The 15,141-nt window shown below is 38.0% G+C and overlaps 1 protein-coding gene across 3 annotated transcripts in view; it reads right to left on the bottom strand.

The window, feature by feature from the left end:
* VPS13B (vacuolar protein sorting 13 homolog B) overlaps positions 1-15,141 on the bottom strand; it is a 480,656-nt gene that overhangs the window by 26,145 nt on the left and 439,370 nt on the right. For all 3 annotated transcript variants that reach the window (XM_086465731.1, XM_086465733.1, XM_086465732.1), the window contains exons 43-53: positions 10,232-10,387; positions 8,624-8,887; positions 8,386-8,469; positions 8,061-8,236; positions 7,429-7,599; positions 6,614-6,815; positions 5,358-5,546; positions 4,806-4,952; positions 3,420-3,703; positions 1,756-1,883; positions 930-1,129 (exon numbers count right to left, since the gene is read on the bottom strand). In XM_086465731.1, coding sequence (XP_086321857.1) covers positions 930-1,129; positions 1,756-1,883; positions 3,420-3,703; positions 4,806-4,952; positions 5,358-5,546; positions 6,614-6,815; positions 7,429-7,599; positions 8,061-8,236; positions 8,386-8,469; positions 8,624-8,887; positions 10,232-10,387 — 2,001 coding nt within the window. The remainder of the gene's footprint in view (positions 1-929; positions 1,130-1,755; positions 1,884-3,419; positions 3,704-4,805; positions 4,953-5,357; positions 5,547-6,613; positions 6,816-7,428; positions 7,600-8,060; positions 8,237-8,385; positions 8,470-8,623; positions 8,888-10,231; positions 10,388-15,141) is intronic.

Raw genomic sequence — 15,141 nt, 5'->3', positions numbered from 1 at the left:
GAAGACTGACTGAGAAATCCTGGGGAAACTCTCTACATGTACACCCTAAAACTTCAATAACAGAAGGCTACACTTACTCGAAGAGCTCTTCAAGTAGATCCCCAAATGTTGTCTTAGCATATAATTCCTTCTAGAAGCCAGATACTTATAAAGAACCCTGGTCTGGCATAACATTAATGACTGAAATTTGAAACCTCGCATTGCTTGACTGGCTTGCTGAATGAAACTGAACTACTTGCTATATAACATAACACTCAATAATCAAGAGCATTTTGTGATTGGTCCCCAGGGAAAACATCTGAAACTAGTATTTCTTTCAAAGAGCCAAGCAGTTTATGTTGATTCCATGTAAACTAATGACTTCAAAGATGGAAAAAAAATCCCATCAAAAAGAATTACTCCAGTCAAGGAAGTTTTCATTTACCTCAAAACATGAGAGAAGTAACACAAGGAAAGAAAAGGGGGGGTTTTGTTTTGTTTTAGAAAGACATGTGTAGCTTCTGTGAAGACACAGAGGGAGAATGACAGTGATGACTCCTACAAGATGTAAAGATAAAAATCCTGTGATAATTAAGTTACCCAACAGAAGGATTTGCCTGGATCCTGTGGGATTCTTTCCTTACAAAGGCCAGAAAATTCAGGACTGATTTTTCCAAGGAACACCAGGTTGATTAAAAAGAAGTGGAAAAGTTCAGCTCTAGAGAGCCTGTGTTTTTCATCTAGCCATCTTTAAAAACAGCCAGTTAAGAAGGTAATCTGTATTCTAAGACTTCCATGGGAAGAGGCTTAGGAAGGAGAGCTCCTAAGACTTAAATACAAAAAACCTAAAACCAATACAAAGGATATGCTTATTGCAGAGGAACAATATACTGTGCAGGTCAGGAAGACAACCATTTATGCTGTGAACTAGGAAACAGTTTATGATTTACTTGTGTTCCTTGATTGTTGATGTCCACAAAATCACTCCATTCATTTACTAATTCATCAGATGACATCACTTTCAGAAGAATGCTGGGTAACAAATCTCTTGTTTTGCAGTCTGGATAGCTGGAGACTTGATGGTAAAGTTCATGATGAACCGAAGACTCAGCTGGAATCTTTCTACAATAAACTTCAAACTTTGGTGTATCTAAAATTTTATAAAATATATAAGGTTAGGGCTTTCTAAAACCTGTATTAAATCAAAACTCACCTATGCTTCCACAAATGAGGAAGCTTCTGTCTCAAATATATAAAAAATATGTCTCAAATAAATAAAAACATTACTTTTCTGTTGGTTGGAATTCTATGTGTTTGGGTGTTTTTCCTTTTCTTTTTTATGTCATTAAGATTTACATAAATAATGTACCACCCAGTGATCATTACATTAACATACTGTAACTGGAATTTTGACAATATGTTTTGTGTTACATTTCTGAATCCGAGGAAATTCAAATGTTCCATGGGATTGAACTGTTGTCAACAAAACTCCACTGCCTACTAGTTTCCTACAGCCAAGTCACCTTGACAGCTGGAATCAGGGAGACTCAAAAGCCTGGAGCCATGTAAGTTCATACTCCTGACCTCACAATTAGCTCCAACAGCTTCCAGGCTTCGATATCTTCCAGAGTCTCTCACTTTGAGATAGACCTTTATGAGGGCATCAAATTCTTGTTGTAACCAAAACACATACCGCACTCAACTTTGTATTGGAGATACAGTAAAATTATTTATACTACAACAGTGCACTGTTTTTAATTACTGCATACTACCTACCTTTGAAGTTCTCTTTTACAAGCAATGAAACAGAGCACCTATTGTGGATAATTATGCGAGGACTAGGATCTTCTGTAAGTGTTAGGTACGTCACGCCAAGATGCTCTTGATAAGTCAGTGCTATAGCTCTAAAACAGAAGCAGATATATTTGATTGCGCATGTTTTGGATGAAATCTTTACGTATTATTACTCTGGACAATTAAAAACATTCAAAACTAGCCTATATAAGATTCTTTATGATCAAGTTCCAATTCCACAAATATTTATATACATTTAGGCAAGTACGTATCTCCATTGAGAATTATACTTAAACAGAAGAACACATGGAAATAGCACAAAAAACAGCATTAGAGAAGAAATCACTTCATAGAGACTACTCGTGAGTTAAATTGAGCATGTGTGTTTGCAAGATGAGAGCCCTAGCCAGCAGAGACTTATATTAAATTAAAAACATGAGATTGTAGGTCCAAATTTTCAACATAAATTTAAAAAAATTTACAGAAGAACCTGCACACATACTTCTCTGATACACATGAAAGATATTTTTAACAAATACATAAATCTGTAACTGATGCTCCCCTGGAATGATGCACAATGCTATCGTCCTTTCAAATGTTAATGTTATGGATCATCACTACATAGATCTCCAAAATGAAAATAAATTAATGTATTCTGTTCATTAGCTACATAAAATGTCTTCACGCATAAACACAAATTCTTTTTTTTCCTTTGTAAACTTATTAGGTATTTCTAAAAAACTTCACCTCATCTCATGGTGATTTTAAAAATCCAAACAGTCTGAAAATTTTATCAGGAACACGAGATCCTCTATGCCTGTCTCAGAATTATTAGGAATCCTTTCCTTATTGCTCCCATTAAAATTTTTTTTAACCTGAAGTCTGTGTGAGAATCTTCATTATCCACAATGACACCTCTTAGACTCTGCATAGGAACTGTATGAGGATTTGAACGATATCAAGCACTTCAGGCAAGAAAAAGATCATATGGCTGATAATATATACTGATGTAGCTTCTCTTTCTTGTTTACAGCAGTGTAAGCATGAATAGATTCAGATATCAGGTCTGAGAACTGAAGCTGGGCATCTGACCAGTCACTTTTAACTAGCTGGATGCATTTCTTTGTCAGTGGAATGCACATTTGGATATTTCAGGCTTTAAAGCTTAGAAATATTTCCTTGTGGTAGTCTCAAAATAGTTTCATCCCTTTTTTGCCTTTCCTGTTTATCCTCTTATTATTGTCACTAAAATGAAATTTTAACTTTTATAAACAAAACCTAAATTTTTGTATTGTATTATTTCACACTGTCCTTGAACTCTTAAATTATTAGCCACAAATTAAAAAAGACCATAATCTTGAATACAAACTTTTCATGCTCTTATTTTGTATGCATGTAAAAAACCATCAGCCTTTACATTATCAAAATTGTACAACTTGTACACAGTCATAACATTAAACCATTTATAATAAAAGCATCAGAACCATCAAAAGATAGAAATTTTTAAATTAAAGTAAGACTTGCCTTTACATATGGGGGGCATGTGTTACTCTGGCTTTTGCATTAATCTCTTACGGTTTCTTACTAGCTGAGGCTTTATAGCAACAAGCAAAGTTCGTTATTCATGACTGTTCAGTGTACGGTACCTGGTACAAAATCCACTTCCACTACAAACCCCTGTGGGCACTGCCACGCTCTGTCTAGCAAACTCCTGTTTAATGACAGCTGGTAGGCTCCACAGCTCACAACTCCCAGCGCAGCCGCCTGGACTGAAACTCAGCAGCATGCGTTTTTCAGTAAGAGGTGCCCCCGAAGTTAAGGGACTGGTGTCCGACATCAGGTCCCAGCAGGGCACAGTGCTCAGCACCTTGCTGGGTGGTGACCTGGCTTGGCTGACGCTGAATACCGTACTGTCTGGTGAGTGGAAGTCCTGGAAAGAAGAAAGGTGGTGGTAGCACGACAAGCTGGCTCCTAGCGGGAAGTTTATTCATGTTGATCTTGCACAGAACAGTCTCAAGTAGCCAACTGACCACAACTAACTAAAGGTCACACTAAGTCCATTGCATTAAAAGCTATTATTTGGCCAAATTCTGTCTTCCGGTATACTTATGCAGTTAGCTGAGCACAGTTATCTACAGTCTGCTCTCAGCTGCACAACCTAACTCTACCAAAAGCCACAGTTACATCACTGTAACATCACCGTAAGAAGAAAACCCAAAACTAAGAATGGATTTTAGCCTCAACATTCTTATGATTCTCCATCCCATAAGACTGCCACAAAATGCGTGATGCACAAATGTCGATACTGATGTGAAGAAAACTAATGCAGAAGGAAAACAATGCAGCAATAGGGAACTTCAAAAATTTGTTTATCTGCCAACTCCTCTAGCAAGTTTGACCCTGAGAATTCTTTCCACATATTTTACTATAAATGTAATCTTCAATAAATATGTATAAAATGGTTGATTAAAATATATTGACCATGCATATGTTTGGTTCCTGTAAGCTAGTCCTTAAATGTACTGTGCAATTATTAGAAAACTGATATTCATGATTTGATGCAGTTTGCTGAAATACATAAGCTTTGGGCACGTCTCTAGTTCTGCAGCTTTATTCTGATAACTGGAATCTTCCCAAAAGGATAACAAAAAGTTTTCAGCCTACCAGGCCAATATACCTTTTTTACATGCAAACTCAGTAAAAATTCCGAGAACAATTTCAACAGCTACTACAGATTATAGTGCCTATTTTACAGAAATGGCCATTAGTGCCTGAACAGATGGAGAAGAGGCAGAACTAATTCTGCAATGTGCAAGAATCTCCTGCTTTGCACAGATTTCTGACCACAGTTAACTACTGGAGCTGAATTTACCCAGGAGTCTCTATTTTAAATTAAAATGATGTAAAATACTTTATCATTATTATGTCTAAAGATTTCTGTTCAAGCTCGGCTATATGCAATTGAGACCACACAAATCTAAACACCCATGTACCATAGATGACAAACAAACCCAATATCCACAGTGCTCTACCTCTTCTCCTGAGTGGGGTTTGGAAATAGAAATCTGTGGCCTGTAGTAGATTTGATATGATGTATCATTGATTATTGTCGTCTTATCTTCTATCTGTAGAATTTGTATACCTTGTCGAACCATTGAAGAAATGCAGAATTGACACAGCTGTGAGATAATAAAAACAATGATGAAGCCACACACAAAACAATGAAAGGTATTGAAATATAGTAACAGAACTGCCATTTTCTTTTTAACTGTCTATATTCATGCATTTCATAACTGGAGCCACATCACATACTTCTGAAGCTGCATCTGTCAATGTTTTCCAAACAAGATTGAGAATTCATTAATTCTCTTTTCCAGGAGATACCATATTGTTGGGCAGAATGTTTTTGGCAATCTAATTATTTAAATTATACGTCACACACTGTTTATACTCTCATTATGTTTTACATGTATTAACAAAATTAGGGTGGAGCTTTCACACTGCATACATTTGATTGTTTTCACCTGCTATATGACCTAGTTTTTAAATGATGAAGTTATGAATCATGATAATTTTCTTCTAACCTTTTGATGACCTGGAAAAGCACCAAGTTTTATTTCAGCTTCAACAAAACCTTCTTCGTCCAACGTTACTACTTCCCCATTATCGGCATCCTTCCATTTCGGGGAGGTCACATTATGAACCAGTTTAATTGCCACCGATTTGTGCACAGTATTAGTGTTTGCCCAGTATATTCCAACCTGAAAAGCTTCCTGCAAGTGAAAAATGACCAATTATCGCTTGCTGACAACTGAATACGTTTCTAGTAGAGTTAAATGTAGTTTCCAGTATGAAGTCAATTTCATTTCCTCCCTTTCTCCCTCTGATTCTTTCTGTATGTACAAGGATAGACGAAACCACAATGTGGATATGGGACTGATACACATGGTGAAATCCAAGACCATAGTCTACACTGAGATGTGTTAATAGGCAGACATTTGTTTATCAACAGACATACACTGGGGGGTGAAGATGGCAAAATAAACAGGAAGTATCAGATTGTCCAATTGGAATTGACAAGCTGCTGTGTCACATTAATTCTTTCAAAAATAAAGAATATTGGGGTTGTGATAAAAAAAAGCATGTGAATGGCCAAGCTAAGGTATGTGAGAAGACCCATCACACAAAACTCTGAATTCAGGAAGGCAGGCATCCTAAAGAATTTCTCATTTGTAATTCACCAGTTTCAGGGGGGTTGGACTAGATGACCTCCAGAGGTCTCTTCCAACCCCTATCATTCTGCCATTCCATCTACCTATCTATCTGTCACTATCAAACCTTCTTGGTAGCATACGACCTATGAAACAACTCGACCTAAAACACTCTCATTCCTTCCAGGCTGTCAGCTTTGTTACTGTGGGTAACACACTTCCCAAATGACAGGCTGGCACAGCAGAACCAAAGTCTATATTTGGCTTTTATAGCAATTTACTTGGGCTGCTACATTATGCCCATGCTGCGAATTCATTGGCTGAATTGGGTGGAAGGAGAGAAGGCTGCTGATTCAGATGGCATGCAGGTCTTTCTCCTACAGGGCCCTACAATTTTTAACTATGCATCTTTAAGACATGTTGCTCTTCAAACATTGCTATCAGGTGTGTCATGCTACCCACTCAGTGGCTCAGTCAGCATGGCAAATTTCTATTGTTATTTCTACTCCTCATCATATGATTAACAGACACAGTGACTGGAAGGTGGGAATCATCTGGATTCAATAACCATTCTTCAGAATCAGAATGTTTAGCAGAACTGTGCCTGTTAACGTGAATGGCAAAGTTACCTCGAAGTTGGGAGGTATAATTACTTTCCCAGTAGGTACTTGAAGAATGATCTTCTCTCCTTCAAACAGCCAGAGGTCCCACTTGGACTGATTGATAAGCAAAGCCCAGGGTAGGAGTTCTATCAGCAGAGTTTTAACACACGGTTTCCACACCGACAGCTTTACCCGCATTGGGCTATCCCATTGGGAGAGTTGTTCATTGCTGTTCAAAACCAAATAAACAAAAAGATAAAGTCAAAGGAATAATGAATTCAAGATTACAAATTATAAGCTGTCATTTTCAGAAATTTGCAAGGCTTTTCTGGTTTTGAAATACAAAACCCATCTCCTCTTACCTTATTGTTTTGGAACATACTGGGATGCTGTCAGACTACATGTAAGCTATAAGGGCATATTTTGAACGTAAATTTGGTCAACCAAAGAATGCCTTAACAGAATTACCACTATTCTTTAGTACTAAATCTATGACTTTTGTAGTCATCGTATCGCATTTTTTAGCAACTCCTTCTACAGCAATTCCCTCTTTCTGTACTGAAACAATTACTGAATAAACAACAGCCTCTAGAGCTGCAGGAAAGAAGGTGCATTCACAAAAAAAAGTTCATTTTTTTTAATCCTCTTAGTGTAATCAAGGGCAGTCCCTAGGCTGACCTCAATTTTTCCCACCCGCAACAGATTCTGCAGCTTACATACAGGAATCATGTAATTACTGAAAACATATTCAGTGTTGATCACATATAGTCTTCTTAACTGTGATTTCAGCTTTTTTGAAAAGGCAATGCAACAACTACAAAGAAGGTTTAGCAAAAAATTACCTGTCTGAATCCTTCCTATTATATGGCCATGCAGGCTGGGGAGGATTAGCAGTGCCATAGAACTCAGACAGTATTTGGTTGACGTTACCACCTGGATGGGATTTAGTCGCTATCTGTTTAATTAGCGTGGTTGAGATAGGGACTGCACACTCTGATGGATCATCTTCCTCCCTGTCAACGAAAACAGATTCAGTCACTTACAGAACAAGATCAAGCATTTGCAGCACTAGCATTTTCTTTAATGAAGCTTTCCAAGCGTAAACTGCAGTTACAACGTCTAACAAGTTCCTGAGCATTAACTGACATGCATGTATTTGTTATGACACTGTAATGACCTTTGTGCCTGAGACCCTAGAAACTCTTCAGTATTCCCAAAAAACATTTCAAGATCATTTAGGAATTTATTTTTAAAAACACAAAAGTGAGGACTGCTTAAGCAAACAAATGCGAATGTGCTTAGGATAGTTACACCAAATGTAATATTTCCTATCATATAATTTCAGGCCACATACGCTTGTTCTGTTGTATCTCCTCTGCATATGCCATACTCTTGGAAAAAATGTACCAGAAGTGTATGTTATTTCTTCTTTTCCATACAAATGAACCATTTTCAAGGAAAGCGAGTGTTTTACCTGGCTTGAAACGTCAGGTGGTGAGTAAGATCAGGTTCTATATTTTGCAGTGCTTTCTCCTGTCCTTTCCCTGGAATCACCTGCGTTTCATTCAGTCCCAGACTTCTCTTCTCTAAATGTATGATAATTGGGTCTGGAAGATGGCTCCTTACAATGAAAAGAGGGCTGAAAACAATCTACAAAAAGAAAAGAAAGGCTAATTTTATTCCAACTGTTGAAACGAGCTATTAGTAAATCTTTATAAAGTGGGTCATTCTACCCTTAATTTTTTATAAGACATGTAAGGCATACAAATTCAGATTTCAGAGACATGAAATCTACTTACTAATCGTTGCTGCACATGAGAGTTGGGCTCTAAAGTCAAAATTGTGCACCACACATATGTAATTGAACTCTTTGAAGATGGTACCTGTATGCAAGAAGATCAGCAGCATTATACTAAAATTATTTCTGGGTGATCACGTTCAACACTTCATCATATCAAATAGAAGTCTAAATGCAAAATCCCCAGCGCTCTCAGACATGTTTTATGCTATATTCCATACACTTATTTCTAGTCATACCTGAATGACAGCGCTGTGTTCTATATGTTTAGAACTTAAACATACGTCTCGGGACCAGTCTTCATCTCCTGTAGCTTTCACACTCAGCTCAGTAAGCTCATTGTTTTCTAGGACATATGAAGGCAACTTCTGATTGGCTGCAAGGCAGTTGATGTGTTCTTTAACAATGGCCTGTCCATCCTGACTAATGTAATGCTGAACCACCTTCAGTTCAATACTTTCGGAAAGGTAACTACAGACTGTCTGTCTTCCACAGATTAGGATCTAAAACACACAAAAATATGCAGCTCATATATAAACAATTATCAAAAAGAAAGATTAAAATTGAATTATAGAGTGAGAACCTGTACAAGAGTCTTCTCCCTAGTTTAGGTTTTCCCAAGCACTGCTGAAGGCAGTAAACGGTAAAACATTATTTTTATTGGCCAAATGTATGTGCAATTTCATAGAAACCCTTGAAATATTTCACTAAAATGCTTGAAATATTGCTAAGGCAGTATCCAGGCTTGAAAGAAACATGTAAGATATCCACTTTCATGCCCACTGAACTCAGAAGTACTGCCCACAGCTAATAAAGCTCTGGTTTGGATTTTAAGAGTACTGTGATGGTCTCTGAATGCTGAGACCTTTCTGAGCAGACACAGTGATGTACTTCAGAAGAAAAGTTTCCACTGACACCTCATATTCTCATGACAATCCACCTTTCAGTATGTTTGCTGTTTTAAAGCTTATAATTCCATTAAATGGCTGTACCATATTTCCGCATTTAAGTGCACCCACCTAGAAAATGACCAAATTAGACCTGGAGTTGTTGCTGTCCATCACACCTGAATTACTTACCATAGAACATTATCTGACTTTTTCTAAGCTGTACCAAGGAACAGCATTCCACATGTATCCCTACTACTACAACCATCTTCATTTGCTTTTCCTTAATGAGGGTTCACACCACAGCTACAACCTACCAAGCAAAATCTCAGCAGGGCTTTCAGTGACGCTGGGCACTGTTCTTGTCTGATCAGCTGTATTTCTGTTGTGCAACATAAGGCGCTCTGCCATATCCATGAGCTGAACATGTTAAGTTCACCACATGCTCTGGCTTCTGCCAATGCAGGCAGAATGACTGCAGTGTTATTACAGTTCTCTTTACAAAGCGAGTTATGTGAAAAGTTATTGCACAGCACCCCATTTTCAAATGTTAACTTGGTCACTACTTCTTTCTCTTTTAACAACACAAGGGTCTGAATTACAACCCACAAGAAGATACAATCAGTTTCTTAAAAAAAAAAAAAAAAATTCTGCTTCTCAAGAGCTTAAAACATGCAAAAGACTGTGTAACTTAGTGCTGTCAGAACTTACGAACCATGCAAAGGGATGTTTAGTGGAACATGCGAAATATGTGGTGGTAACCGAGCTTTTAAATGCTAAGATCCATACCAAAGTGAAGAAAAAAGTTGTAAAAACTCCTGAAAATGCCCCCAGAAGACTGTTATACTAATTTTTTGCAGATCCCAGTAGAAGAGAATAAATAATAAGGTGACTAATTCGTGAATAGATAACAGTTTAAATTACTCATGTTACTCTTTCCAAACTGGATCAAATACTTACTTGCTTTTGCACTCCACTGAGCTGCTGAACTTTGATAATAAGTGATGCTGTCCGGCCCTTGTACTGAATGGTACGAATAAAGGTCCCTGTATTGTCCACACTGAATGGTTCGGACCACCGCCAGTTTCCCCAGCCTTCAATACAGATGTGTAACAGCTGGAAAGAAAGCAATTACTACTTCAATATATAACTGGGGAAAAAAAATAATTCCTTGCATAGGAATTCCCACGACAGAGAAATACTCTTGGTTTTAAAACTCAGCAATGCTAAGCACACCAGTTCTCTGGATGATCATTTTGTGATTTCAGATACAAACAAAAGAATTAACAATACTGTAAGACGGCTCTGCATCATGCGTTTCTAGAAATTACCTGCTTTAACAGTGTGTTTAGGAAGGTAAAAATCCAGCACACAACTGTTCAGAAGAAAAGGTTATGCAGACTAGAGTGCATAAACAGGAAACAAGAGATTTTCTTTACTGCCCTTGAAATTGTTCTAGAAATCCACCCTCTATTACCAACAAGGTGATATGGAATGCAGGTCCAGGCCAGATTTTTTGCCTTCCGAATAAGACAGAAAATTACAAATATGCTTCCCTTCAAAACAGAGGATGCAAATCTATTTGTATGTATACTTGTACACCTCACATATATATTTGTGTTAAACATAGAACTTAGCATATTGCTGAGAGATGGGAAACATTTCATTTCTTACACAAATGTGGTGGCAAGTTCAAGCTTGACTGCATGAGAAGAAATTTAACTGCATAATTATACTCCCTGTGTGATTTATTCCGGAAAAGGAGTGGCTTTTTTCCAGTTTAACTTAAATCACTTCCAGAGCAATATGGTCTTTCATCATTTGAAGAGCCTTTCATCCATTTACCCACCATACGCACTTACCTCTATCCCATGGAGATTCTTTAAGCCAGAGTAGTGAAAATTGGTACTGTTCCATGTAGGTCAATGAAGTTACATAAATTTACGCCAGCTGAAGATCTGGCTATTTAGCTCTGTATAGGTCTTTTGTGGCTGTGCAAACTTAAGAATGTGAGTTATATATAAGGGATCAAAGCAGTAAGCATTCTGGGTAAAATTTATTCTTTGCAGAGGGCCAGCAAAGAGCCTAAGCATCACTTAAGTCCTTTAAAACAGTTATATAAAGGCCTTGTGGGAATTCTTTCTTGAGGGTTGAATTTCACTCTGATTTTGGACATCTGTCATTAATTAATTTAAGTAATTGAGACCAGGATCAGGCCCAAAATTTGATTATTTTCACGAGCAAAAATTGAAACTTGTAAATATTATGCTCTCCCATGATTTGTTTCCAAAAAGAGATAGCACTGGCCATAGATGTGACCAGTTGGAGTTACTGAATGGCGGGATGTTAGGGGTTTTTTTCATTGTTTTAAGAAACAACCGCAGCAACAACTTTCAAAGATATTACAACTCAGTAGCCTGTTTGCAATTTGTGGTATCCTCAGCACCAGTTACACACAGAACAATAACATCCATTCAGTGGGTGGCTTTTGAATTGGCAAGAGTGATGACTGTTGCATTCAGATTCAAATTTACTTTTACGCTGGAAGCACAAAGGCTAATATGTGCCAGTGTGCACATGGGCATGCATCTGGGTGTGCACATGTGTGGGCACAGCTTTATGTTCAAGAATACATTGAGAGAAGCTGTGCACTAGGACACTCAAACTCATAAACAAACATGTCGCTTTGATTCTTAAGTATTAGTTACAGAAAAGGAAAAACAAAACAAACTGAAAAAATCCAACTGCAGTGGTTGGAATCAGTTCAGTTTCTTACAGAGGCAGCAGGGAATAAATCTCATCACATATGAATACTTAGAGAAACAAGAAAACTGTTTACTTTGGAGAGACTGGTAGCTGGAAATGACAGCCAAATAATAAGGAAAGGTGCTAAGTGGTCAGTCTCAGCTATAACACACACAAAATATGGTGCACTCCAAAGACAGATGTCATATCAGTGCCGTAATTGATGATTAGTAATTGTATGTAGCTCCAACATTAGGATGTCTCCCATCCTGTATAAACAGCTTTGCTCATGAGTTGAATGTTCCCAAGGAACATGCTGTCAGCTTTCCCTGAGCAGTTATTAGCTCCCAAATGCTGCCTTACTAATTTTCTTTGTAGCACAACGATTAGGCTGCATTTAACCTCATGGTTCAGACAGAAAAATAAAAAAGAGCTATTATTGTATATTGGCAATTTCTTATTTTATAAACATAGCGTTTGTATACTGGTAAATGCTACATACAAAGGGAGCAGCCTTCATAAGTTATTTTAAAGATATCTAATATCTTTGTATTAATGATGTAACAATATAAGAATTGAGTACTGCGTAAGCTTACTTTTGCGCCAAGAAACTGCATTCCATGAAAATGCAAAGGGATCTCTGGGTGAATCAGTTATTTAAATGTGAGATTTCTGGAAAACGTGGGTGGAAGTAATTAGCAAATGACACTGAGCGATATGGAGTTATATGGAAGGATATAAAAATTGAAGTAGTTTTAGAAAATTAAGTAATCAGGTGTTAACGCTAGTTTAGCAGAAGTTGCTATAATAGATGGTGTTAGATACTCAACAAGGCAGATCTCTAATGTTATTAAACTGACCTGATACTACAGATTCACAGCAATTGCCATGTAACTCCCTCTCATTTATCAAGCTTTAATTAAATTCTAAGTATTTGTTAGACACTCTGCTTAAAAAAGTTCAAGTACAGCTAAGTATGGTCATATACTAGCAGAAAAGATAAGTCATTGCAAAAAGGTACAAAAAATATTCCATGGTGATAAATGGCAATTTATAGCTTAGAGAGAATTTAAAATGGACTGTCTATTGCATATGTGAAGAAAGGCTCTCATTTGTGTAACCATTTGATTTCTGCATTTTCTGTTAGGGAAACATATCAACAGATAACACAGAGGTTTTTTTGTTTTGACTAGACTTTGCTGGGGTTGGAGTTGTAATTCTGAGCTGTCCTAGGTTACAGTGTAAAATGTGCCAAAAGGAAAAAAAAAAAAAGTATTCTATTACCATCTTCAGGAGCTGTTGAGACCAGGTGGGGCGGTGCTCCCTGCCTCCCCCCTCTGGACTATCTCCTGTTCATGGGCACAACAATGCCTTATCGCCTGACCCATCGATAACTCGCTCCTGGGCTATCTCCTGTTAATGGCCCATCAAGGAACTGCCTCACGACTCCCCATCCCACTGTGAGATGCTCCGCCCGGGGGGAAGGAGCCAAGTAGTCCATGCCAAATAAAACCTGAGATTTCAAACACCCTAGCAGCCTTCTTCCACTGGATTCCCAGAGGAGCTTTTCCCCCCACTGGAGTTCCAGAGGACAAGAGCTACCTACCTACCACTGGACCTTCCGAGGAAGACCAGACCCTTTTACCTGATCGCTGCTTCAACAGAACTACATCCATCGCTTCAGGAGGACTGCAGCCAGCTTCTTATCGGACTGCTACTGCCACCCTAACAGAGTGTCAGGTTGTATTTCTGACTCTGTCAGTGTAAACCAGTGGGTTGTTTTGTTTTTTCCCTGCCTTGTGTTATATATATATATATATATATATATATATATATATATATATATATATATATAAGTAAAGAACTGTTATTCCTATTCCCCATATCTTTGCCTGAAGGCCCCTTAATTTCAAAATTATAATAATTTGGAGGGAAGGGGGTTGCACTTTCCATTTCAAGGGAGGCTCCTGCCTTCTTCCACAGACACCTGTCTTTCAAACCAAGACAGAGCCATTCCGGATTTCTGTTTTCAGAGGGAAAGAAATTGCCATCAGGGAGGCAGACTAAGATGAAGCTGCTCCTGCTGGAGCAAAAGGCTAGAAAAGCTGTATTCCTCATCACGTCTCTTCACAGAATGTTTCAATACACTCCTCAAAATTTACTTAGCTTTTCAGTTAGATGTGCGAGTGAAGGATACAATCTAGGTAAATAAAGCTAAGTGTCATTCAACAAAGCATGAAGACTAAAATGCAGGATTAAAAATGAGACTAAGAGAGCCTGTCCAGAAAAGGCAGCATTTTCCAGCTGTATAAGTAATTTAAAGCTTGTGCCCTCAAAATGCTTAGGGATAGAAATTTGATTTCTACTTTGCTTGTAGATTCACCAAAGTTAACTTGGTTTCACTATGGTTAAGATTATATCTGTCTTCTGAGTGAAACTAGAAAATGCTTTTTTTGGGAAAAATAAGGGTTACTGCTCTCAGCTCTGAGAGACTGGGAGGAATCAAGCGAGGACCTGGTTAATGGTGTGGAAGCCGTTGGTTATTTTGAAAGATGTAAGATAGTAAAATAAAAGCTGTGGTGATGCAGCAGCATGGAGGAAATGGAGACCTGGAGATCAGTGCTGAATTCTAAGACTTGAAGCTAAAGCAATTTTTATTTGAAAAATTCATGCAGGACGATCAGTACTTTTTGGCTCTTTTCAGGACACAAGGTGGCCCCTCACCAGGATTAGGAATTAGAACAATAAAACCAAGCAATATTTGGGAAAACAGTGAGTGAAATATTCATTCTGCACATTGCCAGCTGCAGCAACCACCAAAACAGTTTGAATTTCAGTTTGGCTTCATTTTCTCATGGGGCCTGGGAGATCTGACCAGTTTCTACTCCACCAGCTCTTGTAAGACAGAAGGCCAGTACAAAGCATGGGAGAAAGCAACTTCCATCACCCCCATGCTGGCTAGTAGAAAAAGGGTCACACTCAGCAGATAAACTCTTTCGCTGCTAGAGGTGTTACAAGCCTCAACACAACGTGCAAAGCAGGCGTGAACCTTGCAGGTACAAAGTAGCTCTACACAGTGTGGAAAAGAAGTCTTTTGGTTAAGGGACAGTAATCAAATTATGAGG

The sequence above is a fragment of the Leptosomus discolor genome, chromosome 5 (genome assembly GCF_034619465.1).
Source record: "Leptosomus discolor isolate bLepDis1 chromosome 5, bLepDis1.hap2, whole genome shotgun sequence".
NCBI lineage: Eukaryota > Metazoa > Chordata > Aves > Leptosomiformes > Leptosomidae > Leptosomus > Leptosomus discolor.
This window is presented reverse-complemented; position numbering and strand designations above follow the sequence as displayed.